At 46.0% G+C, this 26890-nt stretch overlaps 1 protein-coding gene across 3 annotated transcripts in view; it reads left to right on the plus strand.

Moving 5' to 3' along the window:
- Positions 1-2464: 2464 nt before the first annotated feature.
- Positions 2465-26890, plus strand: part of POLA2 (DNA polymerase alpha 2, accessory subunit) — a 30191-nt gene continuing 5765 nt past the window's right edge. Inside the window, exons 1-13 of one of the 3 annotated variants that reach the window (XM_070427474.1) lie at positions 2465-2830; positions 7214-7338; positions 7829-7920; positions 8567-8624; positions 14940-15046; positions 17279-17472; positions 18340-18428; positions 20103-20258; positions 20769-20831; positions 21426-21468; positions 24842-24966; positions 25794-25832; positions 26703-26779. In XM_070427474.1, coding sequence (XP_070283575.1) covers positions 2752-2830; positions 7214-7338; positions 7829-7920; positions 8567-8624; positions 14940-15046; positions 17279-17472; positions 18340-18428; positions 20103-20258; positions 20769-20831; positions 21426-21468; positions 24842-24966; positions 25794-25832; positions 26703-26779 — 1247 coding nt within the window. In that variant the 5' untranslated portion in view covers positions 2465-2751. Of the gene's footprint in view, positions 2831-6150; positions 6399-7213; positions 7339-7828; positions 7921-8566; positions 8625-14939; positions 15047-17278; positions 17473-18339; positions 18429-20102; positions 20259-20768; positions 20832-21425; positions 21469-24841; positions 24967-25793; positions 25833-26702; positions 26780-26890 lie in introns of those variants that run through there. The other 2 variants (XM_070427475.1, XM_070427476.1) reach the window with 2 other exon arrangements.

Genomic DNA, 26890 nt, shown 5'->3' on the forward strand with positions numbered 1-26890 from the left:
TGACAGTTTATTCTCTTCCCAAACTGTTGCCTAACTTGAGGTAAATGGGTAAAAACTAAGACCTGAAACGTTCCTTAATGTCCATTTGAAGCAAAAATGTCAATGTTTGGAAGTAAATCCAATCAGCAAACTGGTAATTATACTTTTTCATGCAATACATCAAACGAGATATTTTCTTTATCAGAAAGCCATACCACATACAATACATTTTTGGTATTTAAAAAGCAACAAAGGGACTTTAAAACATAAGGGATACCTATGATTTTTTTTGTCTGATTAGGAAAAAAGATATAACTAATAAACTGATTAAATACATTAGTTAAAAGAAAGCAAGCCTGGCTAGTGTGCTCAGTGGTTGAGGATTGATCCCCAGTATGGGTCGTGCAGGAGGCAGCCTATCAATGATGAGGCATCCCTCATCATTGATATTTCTATTCTCTTCCTCTCCCTTCTTCTCTGAAATCAATAATATATATACATACTGTATATATTTATTTAAAAAGAAAAAAAGAAGAAGAAAAGGGACATTATCTGAGTGGACCTGACCCAAAGCACCAGCCTTTTAAAGACAGAGTTTCTCTGGCTGTGGAACAAGCCCCTAGAAAGGAAAGCAGCTTGGCCAATACCTTGACTTCAGCCTTGCTGAGTGGAGAACCCAGACATGCTGTGCTCAGACTTCTGACCCACAGAACTGTGGACTAATAAATGGGTGATGTTTTAAGCACTAAGTTTGTGATAAATTATTACATGGCAATAGAAAGCTAATACACCCTTTATTGCCTATACCCAGGTACCGCTCCCACCCTCCGCCCTTGGTCCCCGCCAGGAAGAGATTTTAGGGGAGTGTAAGAGGTTTTCTCTCTCCACAAGGCCTGCCCCACTCCCTACTGTGGTTAATATGCAGACTACAACCAGCTCCACACTGCCCCACCGAGGCCAAGGCAGGGTGTCTCACTCTGCCTGGCCCTGGTCTCTCATCTCACGCCCCGAGGTGTCCCCAGGAGTCTGGCTTCTTTGGCACAGTCTTGAGAATCACTGCTTTGGTAAAACCCCATACTTTGCTCTACTAGCCCCCTACCTTTGCATGTTCAGGAAGTTTTCTTTAAAAAAAATTTTTTTTTAATATTGTAAATAAAGCCTTGACAAATATCATTGTATGTAAAACTTTGTCTGGACTTTGGCTGCTTTTCTTGGGATAAGAAATGCTGAGTCAGGGAGGAATAAACATTTTTAAGGCTCCTAATATATGTTGCCAAAATGTTTTCCACCAGCCTACCATCCCATTGGCAGAGTGTGATGCCTAAAGTAATTTGAGGTAAGCCAATGGAGATTTTGGCTCAAAAAATTTGATGATGTTAGGGTTAGGGCTAACCCTAACACAATTGGCCAGGTAGCTCAATTGTTAAAGTGTCTTCCTGATCATCCAACATTTCGGGTTTGATCCCCAGTCAGGGCACATAAAAGGAGTGACCAATGAATGTATAAATAAGTGGAATAATAAATGGATGTTTCTCTCTCAAATCAATCAATAAATTTTTAAAAATATATTTTTTGTTGATTTCAGAGAGGCAGAGGGAGAGAGAGAAACATCAGTGATGAGAATCACTGATCGGCTGCCTCCTCCACGCCCCCTACTGGAGACCAAGCCTGCAACCCAGGCATGTGCCCTGACCAAGAATCAAACAAACCATGACCTCCTGTTTCACAGGCTGGCTAGGCAATTAAAAAAATTTTTTTTTTAATTACAAAAAAGGAATTAGGAGATATTTCTGGGGGAAGGCCCTCTTTTCATTTCACCTCTAAACTCTCTTCACTCCCAAGCTCTCAGTCACCCTCTGGGTACGTCTACCTGGAAATCCCAAAGGCACCCAAACCTAACTTCCAAAACTAAGTCATTTGTCACCTTCCCACTCCTTTTCTACCAAAATGCTCCAGACCCAGAAAACAGACTTATCACTATGGCTGGGACCAAAGTGGCAACTATGATGATAACCAGGGCAACCATATTCTCTAACGGAGCCTCCCTTTTAAGATGAATGAGGTGCAGAAATGCCAGGACAGAGAAGGAAAGCCATGCCTCCCTCTCCGGGGTAAGGCACAGAATGTTTGGGACATTTGGAGGAACATATGCACCAAGGCACAGGCCTGAGGGTGATGACCGTGCGTCATGAGCCTTCGCCAGGAGGCTGGCACGGAGACGCGGTTTCGGCGCCAAGAGCGGGGTCCCGGTTTCCGCGGCTTGGGAGAGACACTGCGCAGCCGCTGTAGGACCCGCCCACCGCCCGGCTCGTGCGCGCGCAGGCGGGCTGGAGTGTGTGCGCACGCGCCCTCGGACGCGCGCGGAGTCCGGGAACCAGCAGGAAGCGGAGGGGAAGGGGCGGGGTTAAACCCTGGTCTCGCGCATGCGTGCGCTGCACAAACAGTTTGGCGGGTTTTTCCTGGCTGCTCCGTTGTGTTCCGGCTACAGAGATGCTCAGCGGGAGCTTATAGGAAGGAGGCCGTTCTCCCAGGAGAGCGACTTCTCGAGATTGCTGCTCCATTCCTTCGGGCTTTGGGGGCTTCCTCCACATTAAGAAAAAAAAATAGTTTCTCCGTGACTGACGCCTGCGGTTTGGGGCTATTTGGTCACCTTCCGCCACAGTCCCCTAGAGGGCGAAAGGACCAGAGGGACCTCGTCCTGCTCATCCATCGCCCGTGGGTTTCTTGGCCTCGGTCGGAGCTGGGTGGACCCGTCCCCGCTCCTGGGTCACCATGGCCGTGTCCGTCCAGCAGCTGACAAAGGAGCTGGAGATCTTCGGCGTGGACTGCGAGGAGTCTGTGACTGAGCGATGTGAGTCCCTCGCCCCCTCCCCGCTCGGCCGGCTCGGGGTTCCCAGCCGCCTAGTCCAGGCCCTAGGACCCAAAGGGAGCGCCTCCAGGTCGCCCCCCGGGGCGTGAGAGACGAATTAAACTGAGTTTTGAGACGTGGAATGTGGAGGCTTGGCAGTGCTCACGGAGTACTGCTGGGACCCCAGCTCAGAAGTGAGAATAGGAAGGACGGTGTTACGTCCCTGCCCTTTCCGAGGTGGATGGGGACGAGCCGGGTTCACACTAGGCTCCGGGGCATCTCCAAGTTCGGACATTGGTGAAGCCTCTAGGACAGCGGTTCTCAACCTGTGGGTCGCGCCCCCTTTGGGGGTCGAACGACCCTTTCACAGGGGTCGCCTAAGACCATCGGAAAACACATCTATAATTACATATTGTTTTTGTGATTCATCACTAGGCTTTAATTATGTTCAATTTGTAACAATGAAAATACATCCTGCATATCAGATATTTACATTACAATTCATAACAGTAGCAAAATTACAGTGATGAAGTAGCAACGAAAATAATTTTGTGGTTGGGGGTCACCACAACATGAGGAACTGTATTAAAGGGTCACAGCGTTAGGAAGGTTGAGAACCACTGCCCTGGGACGAAGCCGGAGGTGTGGGGCTGTGAAACGGGGCTTTCTCTCCCTGGCTCCTCTCTTCCCAGCCCACACCTTGAACTCCTGCCCGTCCCTCTCTTCCCAGCAAACCGGTGGGTAGTCTGTGCAGATAGGAGCCCCGGGAGGTGGGTTCCTAAAACGGAAGTTTAGCTTTGGAAGGGACTTGGGGAGCGTGTCAGCTGGGACAGACGGACAGACAGACAGGAGAGGAGCAGCCCGAGCTGGTCTGTGGATCCAGCCCCCTCTCCCTAAGCCTGGAGCTCCGTCCCCGGGGTCCATGGTGCTGTCAGGCGCTGGGCAGGGTAAGGACTCCATTGCAGCTCCTCTGGGGAGACGGAGAGTTCTCGGTCTTAGAAATGGGGTGAGTGCGCACCTGCCCTAACCATTCATCAACACTTGGAACTTTTTAAATATTAACGTGTTAATCTCTTATGAGAGACCACAATCCTCTTATGCCCGGTGCATTCTCTTACTAACAGGAGACTTAAGTGAGAAACCCAATGATAGTCATACATTTATTATGTTAGCTTTTTATTTTTTTTAAATATATTTTATTGATTTTTTTACAGAGAGGAAGGGAGAGGGGATTGAGAGTTAGAAACATCGATGAGAGAGAAATATCGATCAGCTGCCTCCTGCACACTCCCTACTGGGGTTGTGCCCGCAACCAAGGTACATGCCCTTGACCAGAATCGAACCTGGGACCCTTCAGTCCGAAGACCGACGCTCTATCCACTGAGCCAAACCGGTTAGGGCCTCAGTGGTTCTCAACCTTCCTAATGCCGCCACCCTTTAATACAGTTCCTCATTTTGTGGTGACCCCCAATTTCATTGTTACAAATTGAACATAATTAAAGCATAGTGATTAATCACAAAAACAATATGTAATTATATATGTGTTTTCCGATGGTCTTAGGCGACCCCTGTGAAAGGGTCGTCCCAAAGGGATCTCGACCCACAGGTTGAGAACTGCTGCGTTATTGATTTTAGAGGAAGGAGAGGAAGAGAGATAGAAACATCAATGATGAGAGGGAATCATTGATCAGCTGCCTCCTGACACGCCCCCTACTGGGGATCGAGCCCACACCCCGAGCTTGTGCCCTTGTCACCGGCTAGGGCAGTGATGGTGAACCTTTTGAGCTCAGCGTGTCAGCATTTTGAAAAACCCTAACTACTCTGGTGCCGTGTCACATATAGAAATTTTTTGATATTTGTAACCATAGTAAAACAAAGACTTATATTTTTGATATTTATTTTATATATTTAAATGCCATTTAACAAAGAAAAATCAACCAAAAAAATGAGTCATAGGTTCGCCATCACTGGGCTAGGGCTATCATGTGAGCTTGAAGTCAAAACAAGAAAAAGGTTTCCGCCCAAGATGGCTTCCATCTTACATGGGACTGCCTTGGCCGTAGCGTTGGGATTCTAGGCTTTGAACTCATAGCCTCTAACCTCAATGGGACTCTAGTATTGCCGGACAGTTACACCATCTTTCCCTGGTGTGTTCCCTCTGAGTCTTCCGGGCAACTGGTTTCCACCTTCTCCTCCTTTGACATCTTTCTTTCCCACTCACAGTGGATGAATTTACTTCCTGTTTTGCTGAAAAAATAGAAGTTATTAGTAAACTTCAGTAAGTTACTACTTCCTGCCTACCTTGCCTCCTTTCCTGTTACAGTGAATATATTCCCCATATTCCTGGCAAAAGCCACACCTCCCACTTGAGTCCTAAATCCCATTCCTTCTTACCTTCTTAGGGACATCACTCCAGTAATTCTCCGCTCTTACATATTTTGTATTTTTCTCTATATAAGACGTTTTCCCTAATAGCATAGAGATGTGTTCTTACTACTGCCTTTAAAATACTTGATTGAGCCCAGCGGGGTGTGGCTCAGCGGTTGACCCAGGAACCAAGAGGTCGCGGGTTTGATTCCCGGTCAGGGCACATGCCTGGGTTGTGGGCTCGAGCCCCAGTGTGGGGTGTGCAGGAAGCAGCTGATTGATGATTTTTCTCTCATCATTGATGTTTCTATTTCTTTCTCCCTCTCTCTTCCTCTCTGAAATCAATAAAAATATATTTTAAAATAAATAAATAAAATACTCTATTGATTCCACTTCCCACTTCAGTTCTTTCCTTCCCAATTACAGCAAATGTCTTCAAAAGGGTTGTCTAGATTTGTCTTGGATTTTTTTTGTCCTTAAAAGTCAGCTTTTTCACCTCCACCATTACACTGAAAACGGCTTCTCTCCAGGTCATCAGTGACTTTCACCTGGCTGAAGTCCGAGGTACGTTTTCAGTCCTCATCTTGAGTTATCAGCAACATTTAACACCGTTCCTCATGTTTTCTTTCTTCTCTTAGCCTCTCGGACACACTGGTTGTTCTTCCACCTTGCTTATTGCTGCCATTCAGGCTCTGCAGATCCATCCCCCTCCGGTCCTGAGCCTCAAGATGCTCTCACTTTCTTGGTGATCTCACCTGGTCTCGTGGCTTTACAGCCCTGGATTTCTGATGAGTTCCAAATTCATATCTTAGCCCCGACCTCTTGCCTGAACTGCAGGCTCGTCTGCCCAACATGACGTCTCCAATTGGATGTCTAACTGGCACCTCAAACTCTAGTCTTCTAAAACGGAGTTCTTGGTATCTGCTCCCTCTCCTTAAAGTAGTCCTCCTGTTGTCTCCCCCACCTCCCTTCCAGGTGCTCAGGCTAAAACACAGCGTCATCTCCTTTCTCTTTTCAGATCTCATGTCCACACAGCAAACCCACTGGCTTTACTTTCAGGATGTTTCTTCTCCAGAGTCCCACCACTTCAGTCACCACCCCGATCCAAGCCACCGTCATCTCTCGCCTGGATTTTGCCATGATTCTCTTCATTGGTTCCCCTGATTCTGCCCGTGTGCCCTTCAGTCAGTGGAAGTCAGATCATGTTAGTTTTATTCTTGTCAGACCCTCTCTCGATTTCCCAACTTGCTCAGAGTATTACCCAGAGTAGTTGTAATAGCAAACACTCTGCACCCCCTTTACCCTCTCAATTCTGCCTCCTCCTTCCCAGCATTCCAGTCACGGGGCCTTGCTGATCTTGCTGGGCCTCGGGGTGTTTGCCTGAAAGCTCTTCCCTTAAACACTGGCTCACTCCTTCACTTCCTTCAAGCCTTTACTTAAAAGTCTTCTCAATGAAGCCTTCCCTAATCGGTGTATTTAAAAGTGCCAAACCTACCCTCGCTGGTTTAGTTCGGTGGATAGAGCGTTGGCCTGCGGACTGAAGGGTCCCGGGTTTGATTCCAGTCAAGGGCACATGCCCAGGCTGTGGGCTCGGTCCCCAGTAGGGAGTGTGCAGGAGGCAGCCGATCCATGATTCTCATCATTGATGTTTTTATCTCTCCCTCCCTTCCTCTCGGAAATCAGTAAAAAAAATATAAAAAATAAGTAAAAGTGCCAGGTCCTTCCCCATCTCCCTGATCCCTCTCCTGGCTGTACTTTTCTATATAGCACATTTAACCCTCTGATACACTACATATTTTATTTATTTGTTCCTTTTCTGTCTCCCACCAATGGTAAGCTTCATGAAGACTAAGATTCTCTGTTTTGCTCATTGCTGTATTCTCATGCCTAGGACAGTGCCTGGCACTAGTAGGTGCTGAATAAATATGGATTGAGTAAATAGAGGATTATTTTCTCTTTTCAAGGTGAAAGCTGCAAGAAATAAACTAAGTTTTTACTTGTCCAATGTTCCCTCCACAGTGGCAGAGCTGTGTGCTCGGTATGAACAGAATGAGGAGGAAATGGTAAGCGAGTTCGTAGCCTTCGTCACCAGCACACAGAAAGACTGCCTTAGCTCAGAGACCGTGGACTCTTTTGAGCGTGAGGTAAGAGCACAGTGTAAGGGACTCATCGTGTAATTCTCCATTTCTGCCTTCTAGGGGAGGCAGTATGACATATTGAGAAGAGTGCGGGCTTTGGAATCGACTTGGCTTCCAGTCCCAGTGTGAGCTTGGACAGACTAATGTCTCTGAGCCTTGCTTCCCTCTTCTGTCAGTGGTTCTAGTAATGCATATTTTTTAGGATTATTGTCAGAATTACATGAAAATGGCTGTAAATCACTTAGGACTATGCCCAGCAGGTGGTGGGTCTTCAACAAGTAATTGGTGTTATTACTAGAGTTATTATTGTTGTAGAGAAATTGTCACAGAATAAGTCTTTATTTTTAGTTGAACATGTGTCTTCTTAATTCTTACTTTGAGGAATTTCATATCTTTAATTATATTTTGAATGCCAGTTATCGCATGACTGTGGAAAATACCTCTTCTAGTACTTGACTTTGGAGTAATAATATATTCAACATCTTTTATTCCTCAGTTTCTGAACAAAAGATTGTCCAAAGCCCATCACAGTGCCTCCACGGACAGTGGGCATGCGGGAGCCAGAGACATTGTTTCCATACAAGAGCTGTATCCTTTCTGTGGAAGGTCTTTGCCTCAAGCCATATTCTATTTTATAATGTATTTACAGTTGCATGTGTAATTTACAAACAAAAATAAAAAGTACCTTCTGCCCTGACTGGTTTGGCTCAGTGGATAGAGCATCAGCCTGCAGACTCAGGGGTCCCAGTTTCGATTCCGGTCAAGGGCATGTACCTTGGTTGCGGGCACATCCCCAGTGGGGAGTGTGCAGGAGGCAGCTGGTCGGTGTTTCTCTCTCATCGATGTTTCTGGCTCTCTATCCCTCTCCCTTCCTCTCTGTACAAAATCAATAAAATATATTTAAAAAAAAAAGTACCTTCTGTTCAGATTTCTATTTAATCAACCCTTGCCTTAGATTTTGAGAAGTTTATTATTGTTTTTCTTTTTTTTTAAATATATTTTATTGATTTTTTACAGAGAGGAAGGGAGAGAGATAGAGAGCCAGAAACATCGATGAGAGAGAAACATCCATCAGCTGCCTCCTGCACATCCCCCACCGGGGATGCGCCCGCAACCCAGGCACACGCCCCCGATCGGAACCGAACCCGGGACCCCTCAGTCCGCAGGCCGACGCTCTATCCACTGAGCCAAACCGGTTTTGGCTATTATTGTTTTTCTTAACCAATATTTTTAGAATTGAAGTGGAGGAAGAAGACGAGACCCTCTTGAACTCTTATACCACACCCTCTAAGGTGAGTTTACAGTGTTTGGAATTGCATTCTGCAAATAGTGTTTTTTTCTTTATTCTGAAAACATCATGACATTTGAATTTCTGAGAGAAAATTAACCACTCATAGTTTTCATGTATTTCCTACCATATTTCCTCTAATGCATCTTCTCTTATGCATACGTGTTTTTACATAGTGGCAGTTCTTGTGAACATTTAATTATCCTGCTTTTCTCAGTTAGCATATCATAGAATTTTTATAAATACCATTTCTCCGTAACTATTCTTTTTAATGGTTGTATAGTTTCATATCTAAGTGAGATACTATAATTAAATAATCTAATTCTAGTGTTGGATTCAAGCACAGCAGAGAGTAGGGTAGTAGAAAAGTATTGTCCTCAAAGCCTGAGTCAAAAGACCTAGATGACCTTGGGTAAGTTGTTAGCTCTCTGAGCTGCAGTTTCCTTACGTATACAATTAGGATTCATTATTCATTTACTGAGCAGCTACTATGTGCCAGGCGCTATACAATGAATGAAACGGGCATGGAGGGGCTCTGCCCTTCAGAATCTATCTCAGGGGGGTCAAGAGGGGAAAAAGGAGACATATGTAAAACTTTAGACAATAAATAAAATAAATAATAATAAAAATCTATCTCAGAGGGCTTGAAGATGAAATGAATATGTAAAGTGCCAAGCCCAAAGCAAGATATTCAGTAATGGTAGTTACTAGTTATACAAAATAAATTTATATTGTAGAATTGTGCCTCTGAAACTTGTATAATTTTGTTAACCAGTGTCACCCCAATAAATTCAAAAGGGGAGGAATAAATAAATTTGTGGAAATACATAAACATGGAGTAAGCCTTAATTTTTCAAAGTAAATTACATTATAAGAAAGAAAGTAAATAGTTTAAGCGTGTCTGTGGAGACCAAGAAAGCTAAAAATGTACTTTGTAAAGTTGCTAACAGCCCTGGCCGGTTTGGCACAGTGGATAGAGCGTCAGCCTGCGGACTGAAGGATTTCAGTCAAGGGCACATGCCGGGGTTTCAGGCTTGATCCCCAGTAGGGCTGAGTGGGAGGCAACCTATCAATGATTCTCATTATCATCATTGATGTTTCTCTCTCCCTCTCCCTTCCTCTCTGAAATCAATAAAAATATTTTTTAAAAAGTTGCTAACACAAAACCAAGTGCATATAATATTAAATGGAGTAATGAGATTTCCCTTAGAGATTATAAAATCAATACTTGATCTTCCCCTTAAAGATGGTTCTCTCCTAGAGTCCACATCTCAGCAAAAGGTACCTCCATTCTTCATTCGCTCAGGCCAGGAACTTTGGAGACCTCCTTGAGTCGTTCTTTCCTCTCATACCCACATGCAACTCATCCATCAGTCACATCAGCCCTCCTTCCGGGATCTGGGCCCCTCTCACAACCTCCACTACCACTACCAGGTCCCTGGCTTCACCAGCTCCTTCTGAATGAGTAGGACAGCCTCCTAACTGTTCCCCTGGCATCTGCCTTGTCCATTTCTAACCAATCTCTACACAGCAGCCAGAGTGCTCCTTTCAGCCCTAGCCGGTTTCGCTCAGTGGATAGAGCCTCAGCCTGCAGACCAAAGGGTCCTGAGTTTGATTCTGGTCAAGGGCACGTCCCTCGGTTGCAGGCTCCTCCCTGGCCTGGGCCCTGGTTGGGGCTTGTGCAGGAGGCAACCAGTCAATGTGTTTCTCTCACATCGGTATTTCTCTCTGTCTTTCCTTCTCTCTTCCACTCTCTAAAAATCAATGGAAAAATATCCTCGAATGAGGATTAACAAAACAGAGTGCTCCTTTCAAATGAAAGGCCAGGTTTCTCTTGTTCACAGCTCTCCACCAGTTCTCCATCTTCCCTGGTAACTTAGCAACCGTGTAAATTCAGAGTCTGAAATGTGAGGTTCTGTCTGAGCTGGCCCCTATCCTTCTGGCCTCCTTCCATGCCCCTCCTCACTCTTCAAACACACCAAACAGGTCCACCTCATATGTCCCTTTGTCAGAGGGAACAAACTTGGCTAAAATCGTAACACCGTCTTTTTTTTTATTTTTTATTTTTATTGATTCAGAAAGGAAGGGAGTGGGGGAGAGAGGTAGAAACATCGATGATGAGAGAGAATCATTGATTGGCTGCCTCCTGCACGCCCCTTACTGGGGATTGAGCCCGAAACCAGGCATGTGCCCTTGACTGGAATTGAACCTGGGACCCTTCAGTCCACAGGCTAATGCTTTATCCACTGAGCCAAACCAGCTAGGGCTCTTCTTTCTTTTCTTTTCTTTTTTTTTAAAAATATATTTTTACTAGATGCCCAGTGCACAAAAATTTGTGCACTCGGGGGAGAGAGGGTCTCCTCAGCCCTCTCACAGTCCAGGACCCCTTGGGGGATGTCCACCTGCCTAAGCCACAGTCGGACATCCTTAGTGCTGCCGGGGAGGCGAGAGAGGCTCCCACCCGCCGCTGCACTCCCAGCCGTCAGCCTGGCTGTGGCTGAGCAGAGCTCCCCCTGTGGGAGTGCACTGACCATGAGGGGGCAGCTCCTGCATTGAGCGTCTGCCCCCTGGCTGTCAGTGCACCGTGTCAGTGTCATACTGTTAGGGTTAATTTGCATATTACCCTTTTATTATATGGGATGGATTGTTTGAGAGAGAGAGAGAAAAACACTGATGTGAGAGAGAAATATTGATTGGTTGCCTCCAATATGCACCCTGACCAGGAACTGAACCAGGTGACCTTTTGGTGCATGGGATGGTGCTCAACCAGCTGAGCCACACTGGCCCAGGCCTCTCCTTTATTTTATTGCTTTGTTTTTCTCCATAGAACTTACTACCATGAGACATGTTATATATTTGCTCTTTGGTTTAGTCTGTCTCCCTCCATTAGAGTGTAAGCTCCATGAGGACAGAGATTTTGCTTTAGTCACTGCTGTTCTCCCAGTGCCTGGCACAGCAGTGGTTGTTGAAGTATGATCGTCTGAAAGAGGACAACTGGGTGGCTCTCCAGGTAGCATCAAGCAGAACTGTAATACCTGTTGGGGCCACCATCCTATTGATCTGATTGACAGCTTCGCAGCTCCAGAATGTATCTGACTTGTCCGTATATCCAGAGTTAATCATATTCTTGGGAATTGACTTGTGCTAACCTGGCTCTCAGTATTCCGATGTGTAAGTCAGATGCAAATTTACTGTTGAAGTGTGTACCCTCTCAAAGACTGGGGGCCACATGGGGACACCCATTCCTACTATAGAGGTACTTGGGAGACTCCATTATAAATCAAAATCCGTGACCATGGAATCAGAGCTCAGTCAGCGGATTGAAATGCGCAAACAATTTGAAATACACGTCTGAAGCTCAGAGAAGATGCAATATGGGTGTGGGCTAGAGATATGTCACATGCTGAGAACAGTACCCGTCTCGTGGAAACTGCTCAACCATTGTACACCATGCATCAGTAGTGCCACACAGTCAGTGCCAGGTGAGGTTGCCTGACCCTTGTCAGGTCTTGGGCAGGTGTATTCCAGTTACAGTGGTGAATGTCAGTGGGCTTGCTTATCGTCATTAAATATTTGACTTGTGCACTTGGCAGCTCTTCTTTTGCTTCCATGCTCACCATAAATCTTGTTATAATTTGGGTTTCCACATGTCCTGCCTGACAGGAAAGGGTGTAGTAACCTAAGAATATGAAGTTCCCATACCATTGGCATAAAATTTCTAGTAAATTAATAAACTGGCATCTTTGGCTATAATTTGGTTCCATGTGGTGTGAGAATGTGCTTATATGAGGATAGGGTACCCACTGTATTTCTCATTACAAGTGAATAACTGGCATGTAGTGCTAATGGTGAATCTTATGACCTTGGGCAGAGTGAGCACATCCCTGAGGAGTGTAAGGGCAGTTGACTTGTTGACAATCAGGTTTTATGACAAGGGCTGAGGATGAGAGAAATGAGACTGCTTTTCCTAGAGTACCATCCTCTTGCCATGTTCTGGGAGGCAAACTCTCTCTCTTTTTTAAAAAATATATTTTATTGAATTTTTACAGAAAGAAAGGGAGACGGATAGAGAGTTAGAAACATTGGTGAGAGAAACATCAATCAGCTGCCTCCTGCACATCTCCTACTGGGGATGTGCCCGCAACCAAGGTACATGCCCTTGACCGGAATCGAACTTGAGACCTTTCAGTCCACAGGTTGATGCTCTATCTACTGAGCCAAACCGGTTAGGGCCAAACTCTCTCTTGAAATAATCCCTGTACAACATTGGCTCTAGAGTCTTACAGAGGATTGCATATTAGAAATATCTTTTGGGGAAATAGTTTGAGAAAAATATATATCAAAACTATAAAATCTTTTCTATCTTTGACCCAATAATTCTTCCTAGTAAGACTCTCTCCTGCCAAAACCGGTTTGGCTCAGTGGATGGAGCGTCGGCCTGCGGACTGAAGGGTCCCAGGTTCGATTCCGGTCAAGGGCATGTACCTGGGTTGTGGGCACATCCCCAGTGGGAGATGTGCAGGAGGCAGCTGATCGATGTTTCTCTCCCATCGATGTTTCTAACTATCTATCTCTCTCCCTTCCTCTCTGTAAAAAATCAATAAAATATATTTAAAAAAAAAAAAAAAAAAAGACTCTCTCCTAAGAATATAATCCAGATTTTGAGAAAAATCTATATGTGTGACAATACGAATCTCAGCATAATTTATATTCACCCCAAATTATAAGCAGCTGATACATCCAGCAATAGAGAAGTCATTATGTAAATTATTATGTACTAGAGGCCTGATGCACGAAATTCGTGCATGGGTAGGGTCCCTAGGCCTGGACAGCGATTAGGGCTGATCTGTGGGGCGACTGGCAGGCTGATCAGGGGGGCCCCCACTGGTACCTGCCTTGGCTACCTGCTCGCTGGCCCCGCCAGCCATTGCCTCCCTCTGTGGGGCGACCGGCAGGGTGATGGGGGGCGGGAGTGGGGTGGTAAGCTGGCACCTGCCTTGGCTGGCCTGGGGTCTGTGGGCTGGGGGCACCTCCTGCATTGAGCATCTGCTCCCTGGTGGTCAGTGCGCACCATAGCGACCTGTTGTTCTGCCGGTCGTTGTGCCAGTCAGTCAATTTGCATATTAGCATTTTATTATATAGGATAAGTTCACTTTAATCAATACAGCTACTAAAAAGGATAAAGATTGTAGCAATGGCCTTGGCCAGTTTGGCTTGGTGGTCAGAGCGACGGTCAAAGGGTCACGGATTAGATTCCCCTGTCAAGGTGTGCACGCACCTTGGTTGTAGGTTCCCCGGCCCTGAGAGGAGCATGTGCAGGAGACAAGCAATCGATGTCTCTCTCATGTTGATGTTTCTCTCTCTCTCTCTCCTCTTCCTTCCTCCCTTCTACTTTCTAGAAATCAATGGAAAAATAATATCCTCTGGTGAAGATTAAAAAAAGATTGTGGGAAAATGCTGGTAATTAATATAGACCAAAAAAATCAGTATACATAGTACTTAAACAAAGGTTTATATTTAAACTAAAATTGTAACTATTAGAATTTGTATTTTTAGTTGGAAAAATATTAAAATACAGGAAAGGAATATTAAATAATGGTTGTCGTATAGTGTCCATCTCACAGTTGCCACAGTAGGCAGCTTTGGTGCATGACTCAGATACACAGCCAGGAGGAGCCCAAGGGCAGACTAGCTGGCCTCCTGGTTGCAGTCCGGGCAAGGGTTTGCCTTAGCTCTGTCAGTCAGTTATCCCAGACTTTGGGGAGCAATAGGTCTCTGGACTGTGGGTTTCATCTCCCTTCTGGTCATATCCTGGGATTCTTGCTGATGAGCAAAAACCAAAAAATGACCATCAATGAGGTGTTTGCTAAATACTCTCCAAGTATGAGCTCAACCATGTTTTCTGCCTTAGTCATTCCCTTCTCTAATTTTGCAAATGTGTGGTAGATTTGCCAAAATAAGTAGTAACATGGTCCCATCCCTTCTCAGGAAAATGTGTCCATGCAGGTCAAAACCCATGCGTTGTTAAACTCACAGCTGTTCTAAAGCAGTTAGAGGTGGGAAAGAAGGCGACCACATGCATGATTTGACAGGACAGATGCCTGCTTGGCAGTCCTTTTGGGAAAGGTTGGCACTTTTTCATAATTGCCTTCAACATGGGGTCAGTATTCTGATAAATGCTGGCTTACAATTGCTAAAGATTTCTATATGGGATTGTGCTTGGCAGATGGGACTTTAAGACCCAGTCGTAAGGAACTGTACACTTAATTAGTAACTGAGTCTAGAGGGACTGGGATTTTGTTTTCTGTTTTGTTTCTAGGGTTCTCAGAAGCGAGCTGTCACCACCCCAGAAACCCCCCTAACAAAAAGGAGGGTGTCTGCCCGCAGCCCCCAGGTGCTCCTCTCACCATCGAGTTTCTCTCCAAGGTAGGAATTAATTCGGCTGCCAAAAAGCCTGCCTGCCCTCCCCTTTCTCTGGTTATCTGGTGGAGGCTAACCCCACCATTAAATTAAATGGGGGGTAACTTACTGAATGGGGTGGACGGACACCCGCCGCCGTGAACTGCCCTGTGCCCTTCCTGCGTTCTCTTCCTGTGTGGAAAATTACTGTTTCTTACAGTAATTCAGGAAACTCACTTTCCACCCACTTTTCTGGGGCTCGTTTCCTAGATCAGGAACTGATATCTTGACTGGAAACAACCTGTCTATTCAGGAGTCTGAGTCCTCCCAGTCCTGCCAGCGGAGGCGCAGCGCCTTTCACCTGCTTCTCTGTTAGCCCGTGTGTCGTTGGGTTTCTTTTTCTTTTTTTCCATCTAAAGTAGTTATTTGTTTTTAAAAAAGAAAAGCACGTATCTTTGTTCATAATGTTGCATAACCTGTTATTGTGCCACCTCAGGTTACTGCTGGCTTCTGAGAGTTTTCTTGTCACTGTGCATCTGCACTGACTTAATTGGTGTTTTTTCTCTGCAGCCACTTCTGCACACGAATCCACAGAGATCGTACGTGATTTTTTGAAATCCGTAAATGACACGTCTCATATTAGAGAATTCCATAGGTGAGGGCTGTGCTGCATGGAAGAACGGTTTATAGGATGAGGCTGAGGAACAGAACTGCTAACCGTCTAGGGCAGGGGTGGGGAACCTTTTCTCGGTCAAGGGCCCTTTCGAGGGCCATACAAAATTATTAACTTAAAAATGAGCCTGCTATATTTGGTCAAACATTTAATTAACTCACCCCTAATGCCTTGGCAGGGCCAAATGATTTTGCAGGCCTCATATGGCCCGTGGGCCAGATGTTCCCCACCCCTGGTCTAGGGAAATGCTGGCTGCCAGGGTCACCACCTCAACTTTGCATCACTTCTAGGCAAGCAGAGCTTAAGATTCCTGTTGCTTTAGAAAGGAGGTGATGGCAGTCGGGCAAGATGAGCCGTCACTGGGTTCTAAAGGACAATTGGACTTTCATGTGGTCCACTGCTGCTTTGGGGAGTTGTCATATTTTTTAGAAGCGAACTTTCTAGACTGACAAAGGCGCCTGTGAAACTTGGTGTATAGAAGTGGTTCTCGTAGGTGGGCCAGCACTACTACAGTGGTCGTATCTCTGAACAAGCAGTCCTTTGAAACCTGTAGATCTCCGTACAGCTGACCTCACGTGTGAGTGTTTCGGCGCCTTAAAGGGCCGGCGGTCACAGACATCCCACAAGCTTGGCAGGGAGGGGCTTGGAGAAGTCAGGGATACGCTGCCTAGTCATTTTTAAATGCACGCTAATAAAGCCGACATCAGAAACTGGTTCTGTAATTTATGAAAGTAACTTCTAAATTATTCAGGTGGAGGCAGCCCTGGAGATGGAGATAATTAACTGAGTCATTTTCTGTAGCCTCTCTGTGGAAAGACGGAACGATGGCCCCACTTGCCGTGGGGCCCATGTACAGCTGGTTCCTGCAGAGTTTCAGTGCATTAAATAAGCCTGTTTTAAATAGACCTCTGCAAGTTATGTTCACAGCCAAAGGACTAGAAGGCCTCACTGCCATCTGAGCGGGTAGCGCAGTCAGTGTTCTTGGAGGTGTATTACCCCTGGGGAGTGGAAATGTGAGAGCATGTCGGTTGAGCCTTGCAGAATGGGAATTTGTTCACCAGCTGACCAGATTCATTACATCTCCACCGCCATGGACACTGGGAAGTTGGTTCGTTTCACTTAACTTCATTTTGTTGTTGTTTCCACCTTGAACTATATGGCGAGGGAATATATACATGCACAGCAACCTTGGGCTTGTCCAAAGTTCCAGGCTCTGACGATGTTCTAATAAATGCTAAATATTCACAAGAAGGAAAGAAAATGGTACTCGAAGTTTGCTTTTTAATCAGTTCAGAGTTTGGGTTTCGTTTCCTTTGTTTAGTTTTAAGCCAGGAGAACGACCTTATAAAATATCTCTCTGTCTCTAAACTTCTCTGACATGGTTGGGATTGCTCAACTTGGTCTTCCTCAGCCCCTCATTCCTGAAATTCCTTAAAGGTCTGGGTATGTCTGACCCCATTAAGCTGATTAGATTTACAAACCCCAGCCTGATATCTCTCCAATCCCCATTTCCAAAAGGCAGCCTCATTTTACTCCTGTCTTTACACATGAACACAGTAATGTTCATCTCTTTTGCTTCCAATTAGTGCTACTCCCTCCCAGAAATATAACTCGAGAAATAACCGCGGAGAAGTGGTTACCTCCTTCGGCTCAGCACAGGGAGTGTCTTGGTCCGGGAGAGGAGGAGCCGGTATCATCAGCCTGAAGGTCTTGGGGTGTCCAGAATCACTAACTGGGAGCTACAAGTTCATGTTCCAGAAGCTCCCAGATATTCGAGAAGGTGATTGTTTTTCCCTTTGGAATTCTGGAGGATATAAAACCACCTGGAAGGGTTTAGAGCAGGGGTGGGCAAACTTTTTGACTCGAGGGCCACAATGGGTTCTTAAACTGGACCGGAGGGCCGGAACAAAAGCATGGATGGAGTGTTTGTGTGAACTAATATAAATTCAAAGTAAACATCATTACATAAAAGGGTACGGTCTTTTTTTTTTTTTAGTTTTATTCATTTCAAACGGGCTGGATCCGGCCGCGGGCCATAGTTTGCCCACGGCTGGTTTAGAGTAAGGAGCAAAGTGTCAGCTAGGCTGCAGAGCAAGTTCCAGGGTTGCCTTTGAATACACAAGTTCGTAGGTGTCCTCTGGGGCCCCTATTAGTGCAGGGACATGAGATGATACTCTCAGTAATTCTCCCAAGTGACTTCCGTTTGCTAAAGAAAAGTGCTAAAGGAAAAGCACATAACCATTTCTCAGTAACAACTACTTGAACTATGTAAAGGAAGCCAATTAAAGTATTAAAGCAGAAACGTTTATGGCTTCTTCCTGGTAAAGAATGGGCGACTGTCCAGGTTGGCCTTGACTTGCCCTGGTCCTCACGGATGACCTGAGTAACAGGAAGGCTGTGGGTGGGGATCATGCTGCCCCTGGGACTGTGCCACGCGATCCCCTGTGGCCAGGAGGAAGGCCAGCTTCAGCAGCAAGTATCAGGCAACTGGCTAGGGCTTTAGAAAGTATAAACTGGCCGGATCTCCTAAGCACCCTTCCTGCTTCTGTAAAATGACTGGCGTTAATGTTTGACAGTGTGCTGTGTTTTCTCTTTTTGGCAAGTGCAGTGTCTTAAACACAATATTTTTTTCCCCTTGGGATTTCAGTTCTGACCTGTAAGATAGAAGAACTTGGCAGTGAACTCAAGGAACATTACAAGATTGAGGCTTTTACTCCTGTTCTAGTTCCAGCACAAGTAAGAATTGTTCCAATAGTCCTTCCTAATTAATACTATATTGTTTAATCCCTGGTGAAAAGCATCCTCTTGTGTCCCTTTTCACTTCTTGTCTACATGCTAGTTAGAACTTCTACCCTGGTTCGATTTGGTAAATTGGGTTCTTTTGAAGAAGAACTTACAAATCCTCTCTGGTTTAGGACACAGTCATTGTCTTTGCACTTGGGTTCGGATCCTGCACACAGCAAAGATGGAGGGCCTTAAGCATTCAGTGTCAGAATGTGAGGACAACAGCAAGGATAGAAGTTCCAGAAATGGGTTTCACAGTCTCTTCCTTGTTTGGTCTCTGTTGTTATGAACTAGCTGCTGCCAATAGTGTCTTTACATCGTGGTTTAATCTGGCATATGTGCCAGTGCATTCGAAACAGTGGTTCTCAACCTTCCTAATGCCGCGACCCTTTAATACAGTTTCTCATGTTGTGGTGACCCCCAACCATAAAATTATTTTCATTGCTACTTCATAACTGTAATTTTGCTACTGTTATGAATCGTCATGTAAATATCTGATATGCAGGATGTATTTTCATTGTTCGCGACCCACAGGTTGAGAACTGCTTCTAGAGGGAGATGTGTTCTTGAAGAGTCTTTAAGGTACCTCGGTCATATGTTTTCATTCTGAGAAGAATGACCGGTTGGGGAAGATAATGTGAAACCATGTGATATGAGGAAGTTTGGGAGGAACTGGGAGGAAGTAGTGGAGGAGGGACAAGGATGCATGATCTTGTGGGAAAAGATTAGACTTCCTCAGTTTGCCTCAAGGAATGGGAACAGGACAGAAAAAGCCACAGGAAGAGAAATTTCAGCCCAATTTAACGAAGAACTTCCGGTTAAGAGGCAGTAAGTATAGTGTGTGGTTAAGGATATGGCTGTAGAGCAGGGGTGGGGAAACTTTTTTCTGCCAAGGGCCATTTGGATATTTATAACATCATTCACAGGCCACACAAAATTATCAACTGAAAAATTAGCACCCCCCCCCCCCCCCAAATTAGCCTGTTATACTTGCTTAAGCATTTAATTAACTCACCCCTAATGCCTTGGCAGGGCCAGACCAAATGATTTTGCGGGCCTCATACAGCCCATTGGCCGGATGTTCTCCATCCCTGCAATAGAGCCAAACTTCCAGGCTTCAAAGCCAGGCTTCACTCACTGTTTAACCTTGACTAAATAATCTAGTGTCTCTGTTGCTCAGTTTTCTCGTCTGTAAAATGGGTGCAGTAATAGTATCCCCCTCGCAGTTGTTGTGAGGACTAAATGAGTTAATACACGTAAGCCTTTGGAACAGTGCCTGGTACGTAAGCTCAAGACATGTGAGCTATTATTAACAGCTATGGCTATGCAGAGATGCAGTGGGCTGCTCTCGGGGTGTGGGGGCAAGTTCCCCTTCATAGAGATGCTCAAGCTTAATGGTGCCACTTAGAGGGTCTCAAGCATTACGTGGGCAGATTGGACCCCTTCAAGAGCTCTAACACCCCTGAGAGTCGGTGATGACGCTCATCACTAGCGTAAAATGATACCCGCCAAAATAAGATGTGTTGTTATTTAGGTTTTGCTTTGCTATTCACCCTGTTGACTTCAGAATTTGAGCTTCTGTCCCAAAGATTGTATCGTTCTTTTGTTGCAACCTTCCTTCCGCAGGAGCCTGTCACGCTGCTGGGCCAGATCGGCTGTGATAGCAATGGGAAGCTGAACAACAAGTCGGTGATTCTGGAGGGAGACCGAGAACATTCCTCTGGCGCTCGAGTTCCAGTGGATTTATCTGAGCTCAAAGAATACTCTCTGTTTCCCGGGCAGGTGAGACGGGGCGCGGCATGCTCTTTCTTCTGCAGCCTGTGTGCTGGGCTGTGGCTGTAGGAATAAGCTTTTCATCGCTGGCCACTGTCCTGGCTTTCAGCCTCTGCTGCCATGAGATGTGCCTGGGGCACGGGCCCAGCAGCGGACACCAGTGAGGGGATTCTGATTTGCCCTCGTGTGCTCTGATCTTGGCTCTGGAATCCGAGGCCCAGGTTCAGATCCCAGCTCCACCCCATGAGGTGTGTGATTGTGGCCATTTTAGTTAGCCAGAGTGGCTTCATCTGTGAAATAGGAATAATAATTCTTACCTCATAGGGTTGTTGTAAAAGTTAGGTCATCGTGTAAAGAATAATTATTATTACTAGTACAACCCCCTTAATTTGGTTTCTACAAAAATACTGCCAAGTTTACAATTACAAAATGAGAGTAGCTGGACAATACTTTTAATTACATCAAAATAATTTATTCCTGACCTCTCATTTATCTCCCGTTTTGCTTCTTGTCTTTCAGGTTGTAGTTATGGAAGGGATCAACACCACTGGTAGACAGCTTGTTGCCACTAAACTCTACGAGGTACCATGGTCCCCCGCCCTCCCTCCAGGTCTGCCACGGGCACGGATGTGCAGTTTGTCCTTTTTCAGAGCCTATTTACCTGCTTCTCAATTCTCTCTCTGGAGTGGGAACCCACCTCTAGGCCAGGGGTAGTAAACTTTCTGTAAAGGGCCAGAGAGTAAATATTTAATAACCCACAGCCATAGACAACGTGTAAACCCATGAGTGCCTGTGTGCCTATTACAAAATAGGTGGTAGCCAGATTTGGCCCAGGCCGCAGTTTACCGGTCCCTGCTCTAGGCAATAATCTTCCGCAGATTTTCATAGGGTGCAGGGAGAGTAGCAGACACCCGCTCCCCCCTCCTTCCCTGGGACACTCCCACTTTGCTCCCACTTTTTTCTGGGTGTCCTGTGAGTTTGCTGTGACCTCCCATTTTCTGGGTTTCTTTGTCGCTCTGAGCAAATATAGAAAAACGGCAGATAACATCAGCTCTGTGAGCCTTTAGCTCCATGGAGCAAGACAACTGCAAACATGCCCCGTTCGGAGCCCACCCTTTTCCTTAACCAAAGCGATGCCTGGAGCACAACCTCAGTTTCGTTTTTCCTGTTTTTAAGGGTGTGCCACTTCCATTTTATCAGCCCGCCGAAGAGGACGGAGGTAAGTTTGGGTTCAAGCACTGTTGTGCCAACACTGACAGGGTGGGCCAGGGCCCAGGAGGGCAGTGCCGCAGGGATGGAGGAGGAAGCTGCAGCGATGGCGGCCCGTCGGCCTGCGGACGGAAAGGTCCTAGGTTCGATTCCGGTCAAGGGCATGTACCTGGGTTGCGGGCACACCCCCAATAGGAGATGTGCAGGAGGCGGCTGATCGATGTTTCTCTCCCATCGATGTTTCTAACTCTCTATCTCTCTCCCTTCCTCTCTGTAAAAAATCAATAAAATATATTTTTTTAAAAAAATTAAAAGTTCATTTAAAAAATTAGATGAATTTCTAAGAGGGCCTAGAGTTGTTTGGTAACTAAACCAGATGGGAAAAGACAAAAATAAATTTTAACAAACTTTGCTTCAAAATATTTTAAAGCATTTTTTAAAAATATTTTTTTATTGATTTCAGAGAGGGAGAGAGAGATAGAAACATCAGTAAGAGAGAATCATTGATCAGCTGCCTCCTGCATGCCCCTACTGGGGATCGAGCCCGCGACCCAGGCATGTGCCCTAGACTGGAATCGAACCCGGGACCCTTTAGTCTCAGGCCGACACTCTATCCACTGAGCCAAACTGGCTAGGGCTTAAAACATTTTTGTAAGGAAAGAAGACTATTAAGGATTCACAGTGAGATGGCCACCACCCATACACATTAATAGTGTATGAGGTGGTTCTTGGCGACAACATAGAATGAGGAATGAAATTTAGGAATGATGATACTGTGCATTTTATCAAAAAACATGTGTTTATGGCAGTATGAGTAGCATGGTGGTGTTAGGTCAGCTTCAGAGAATGAAAAGAAACGAACATGGTTGCCCTAACCAGTTTGGCTTAGTGGATAGAGCGTTCGCCTGTGACCAAAGGGTCCTGGATTCAATTCTGATCAAGGGCATGCAGGCTCCTCCCTGGCCCGAGCCCTGTTCGGGGCTCGTGCAGGAGGCAACCAATCGGTGTGTTTTCTCTCACATTGATGTTTCTGTCTGTCTTTCCCTCTCTCTTCTATTCTCCCTAAAAATCAATGGAAAAATATTCTCATATGAGGATTAGCCAAAGAAAGAAAGGAAAGAAAGGAAAGGAAAGGAGAAAGGAAAGGAAAGGAAAGAACAAGGAAGGAAGAGAGAGAGAGAGAGAGAGAGAGAGAGAGAGAGAGAGGAAGAGAAGAGAAGAGAAGAGAGAAAAGAAAAGGAAAGGAAAAGAAAAAAAAAAAAAGGTGCCTGAGATGCCCAGAGCCTGAGCTGTGTGCCAGGGAAGCCTGGAAGCAGCTGAGTGTGGTGTCAGTGATGTGAGCAGGGTGTGGAGCGAGGCACCCCTGGACACAGGAAGATGTGGGTCTTGCCCTCCTGGCACTTGCTAGTTGCCCTGGGTTTACATCTCCTGTAGGCACCGCAGAACCAAATTTAACTTTGCCCCCTGCTCTGTATGAAACTTACTCTTCCCGTTGAGCTCTCTGTCTCAGTCCATGGTATTGTTTGTTTGTTTTTTTTTGTTTGTTTTTTTTTATTTTTTTTAATATATTTTATTGATTTTTTACAGAGAGGAAGGGAGAGAGATAGAGAGTTAGAAACATCGATGAGAGAGAAACATCAACCAGCTGCCTCCTGCACATCTCCTACTGGGGATGTGCCCGCAACCCAGGTACACGCCCCTGACCGGAATCGAACCTGGGACCTTTCAGTCCACAGGCTGACGCTCTATCCACTGAGCCAAACCGGTTTTGGCAGTCCATGGTATTGTTATCTGTGAATTTGTTATTTCTACGGCAAAAGGGACTTTACAGATATGAATAAGTGAAGGCTCTTGAGCTGGGCTTATCCTGGATTATCCAGGGAGGCCCAGTGTAGTGACGGGGTCATTAAGAGGGAGGGCAGGAGGCTCAGCTTCTGAGACTAGACATGTTAGGCTGCTGGCTTTGAGGATGGAGGAGGGGCATGAGCCAAGGAATGTGGGTGGCCCTGGAAGTGAAAAAAGTCAGGGAAACAGATTCAAACCTCCAGAAGGAACACAGCCCTGCCAGCACCTTGATTTTAGGACTTCTGACCTCTAGAACTGTGAAATAGATGGTGTTGTTTTAAGTCACTAATTGTGGTAATTTGTTGCAGCTGCATGTTAAGAAGTCCGGGATCTTTGGATTTTGTTGTTTTGTTGCAAGCTACAGAAACTGGTTCAGACCACCTTAAGAAAAAGAGCATTTGTTAGAGGAAGTCCAGGTAGCTCACAGACTGGACAGGCGGCTAGAAATCCAGGCTAGAACCAGAATAGGAGCTAGCAACTCTAGGTGTCCAGGTAGCAGGAATTCCCCACTGTCTCATCCGGTCACCTCTGCTGGAATAGGTCAGCTCCAGCCTTTGTTCTCTCCTTGGTGAGAAAATCGTTCACCTTGAGATTCCAGAACCTGGGAGGAGAGTAAGGGGCTGACACTGGGTCACATGCCTGTCCCGTGGCCAGAGGAGGACAGTGCACCTAATTTACAGCCCCTCCCTCCCAAGACTGCTCTATGGAGGAGGCAGCTGGTTCTCCAAAGGAAAGCAGATGCTGTGAGGAAAAGGGCAACACAGGAGTGGCCAGAGCACAGCATCCCTGCACCCCATCCCGCAGCAGCTGCTCATTCCCAGCCTTGCACCCCAGCCTGTTCAGGGACAGTTTCAGTTTTACAAGATGAAGAGTTATGGAGACGGGTGGCAGTGATGGTTGCACAACATTGTGAATTTATTTATTTAATACCACTGAAATGTTAAGATGGTTAAGATGGTACACTGTGTTATATGTATTTTACCACAATAAAAAAATTAAGGGGAGCCCTTGCCAGGTGGCTCAATTGGTTGGAGCATCGTCCCATACACCAAAAGGTTGCAGGTTCGATCCCCATTTGGGGCAACGTACGAGAGGCAACCAATCAATGTTGCTCTCTCACATCAGTGTTTCTCTCTCTGTGTCTTTCTCCCTTCCTCTCTCTCTAAAAATAAATTAAAACAAAACAAAACACCAAACAAACAGCCTCAGGTAAGGATTAAAAAGAAAAGTTAGGGGGGAAATATAAGCAAACCTCACTTTGATCAGTACTCTCCTGACTGCCACTTCCCTCCCGCCACTCCCGTGCGCTGCCAGGAGCGTGCCTGTCATGTGGTCCAGTTATTTGCATACCCACCTGTGCACCTGCTGGTGGAGGATTCTGTGAGGCTAGGAATGTGGTCTTACTCCTCTTGGGTTTCCCGAGTTGCACACACAAGGAGACTCAATTAATTGAACCCTGTGGCATTTCTCCCTAATTGTCCTTTCTCCCACCGTCCCAGGATCTTCTAATCAACACCTTACCATCCTTTCTCTCTTAGATTTTGAGCAAAACATGGTCCTGGTGGCCTGTGGACCATACACCACATCTGACAGCATCACGTATGACCCCCTGCTTGACCTGATCACCATCATCAACCATGACCGGCCGGACGTCTGCATCCTGGTAGGAGGCCCTCCCCGGACAGCTTCGCTCAGACAGGCACCAGTGGGAAAACCAGGCAGTTCTTCAGAAAAAGATCCAGCTCGGGTCCAAATTCTTAGGAAGTGTTTCGGATTCTCCTCCCTTTTTTTTTCTCTCCTCCCTTTAAAAAAATAATTTTTAGTTCTTCATCTGCATCTTTGGAGAGGTGTACATGTCCACAGCGTCTTTCCATCCTTCCTTGTCTTTACAGGATCCTGGCCTCTGTGTCATTACTCCAAGTTCTGAGCTGTCCTCTTTTTAAGTGCAAAGCACTGTTGTTAGCAGCGTGGTAGGTTTCCCTTGCTAGGTTTTAGAACAGTGGTTCTCAACCTTCCTAATGCCGCGACCCTTTAATATAGTTCCCATGTTGTGGTGACCCCCAATTTCATTGTTACAAATTCAACATAATTAAAGCATAGTGATTAATCACAAAAACAATATGTAATTATATATGTGTTTTCCGACAGTCTTAGGCGACCCCTGTGAAAGGGTCGTTCACTCCCCAAAGGGGTCTCAACCCATAGGTTGAGAACCGCTGGTTTAGAAGGTTAGAAAAAGCCCAGTGTTGTAGGAGGCTGTACCCTGGTTATGGGGCCATGGCGGCCTCCCTGCTTCCAGGGCTCACGGCCTCTGTCTGATCTTGGCTGGGGGCACCCACCCCGTCTGCTAACTATCCCAGGCTCTACACGCAGCCTTGGCAGGACAGATGGGCGCGGAGAAAGAACTGCTAGGAGGGGTTATGAAGGTGCTCGCGGACGCACGTGGTTCTGATTTGGTTCTTTCGTTTCTCCCCTCGCCCTCGTCTGTAGTTTGGCCCTTTCCTGGATGCTAAGCATGAGCAGGTTGAGGTAAGTGGCTGGGACGAGGGGGAGGGTGGTGGATACTTGCATTCAATTGCACCCTCAGTGTTAGTCATCTCTTTTATTTTATTTTATGTTTTTATTGTTTTTGTTGTTAATCCTCACCCGAGGCTACTTCTTATTTTGTTTTCTTTTTTAAAATATATTTTTATTGACTTCAGAGAAGAAGGGAGAGAGAGATAGAAACATTGATGAGAGAGAAACATCATAGATCGGCTGCCTCCTGCCCACCCCCTATTGGGGATCGAGCTGGGCATGTGCCCTGACCGGGAATCGAACCGCGATCTCTTGGTTCCTGACTCGAGGCTCAACCACTGAGACACACTGGCTGGGCTGTTTTCATCTCTTGGAGTTGCCCTGCATCTAATCCCTCTAGCTAGTCAGAACGACATTGTAGTGGGAATTTAAATAAAGATATGGAATGTGAGGGCTTCGTTTCACCAGAATCCAAGGCCATTTGGAAGCTGGGGGAGGGAAGTACAAATACATGAGTCCTGGTGTTCCTCTGTGACGCCTGACACCAAGGCCAGAGGGTGTTGGCACAGATGCAGGGAAGTCCCTTACCACCGCTCCCCTCAGCTCCGTGGTCCAGTCCTGCTGTCCCTGATGCACTAACACAACTGGCCCTTCCCGGACATCTACCCAGATGCTCATCCTTTTAGTGTTTCAGCTTATATTCAAGAGGATTAATTATTTCCTGATCTCTTTTCCTGTCCCCACTAGACCCCGCTCCTTGAGGACAGAGAGCTGTCCTCCTTTGCACCCCCTTCAGCTCTTAGCTCAACAGCTGGTACATGGGGTCATCTAATGTTAAACAAAGAATCATCGCCAAATGTCCACCCTCTAAATCTTTTCTAGCAGAACTGTCTCCTGACAAGTCCATTTGAAGATGTTTTCAAGCAGTGTCTACGCACGATTATTGAAGGGACACGAAGGTCAGAATTTTAAAATACTGCCTTAAGCTGCCTAGGCTTCTCCTGGGCTTCCTTCTCATTAAAAAACTGAAATAGTTCAAAAGGAGGGGTAGTTCCTATCCTTTCATCTTT

This window comes from Myotis yumanensis, unplaced genomic scaffold, assembly GCF_028538775.1.
Source record: "Myotis yumanensis isolate MYYU_CA2020_CCGP unplaced genomic scaffold, mMyoYum1.0.hap1 SCAF_10, whole genome shotgun sequence".
Classification (NCBI taxonomy): domain Eukaryota; kingdom Metazoa; phylum Chordata; class Mammalia; order Chiroptera; family Vespertilionidae; genus Myotis; species Myotis yumanensis.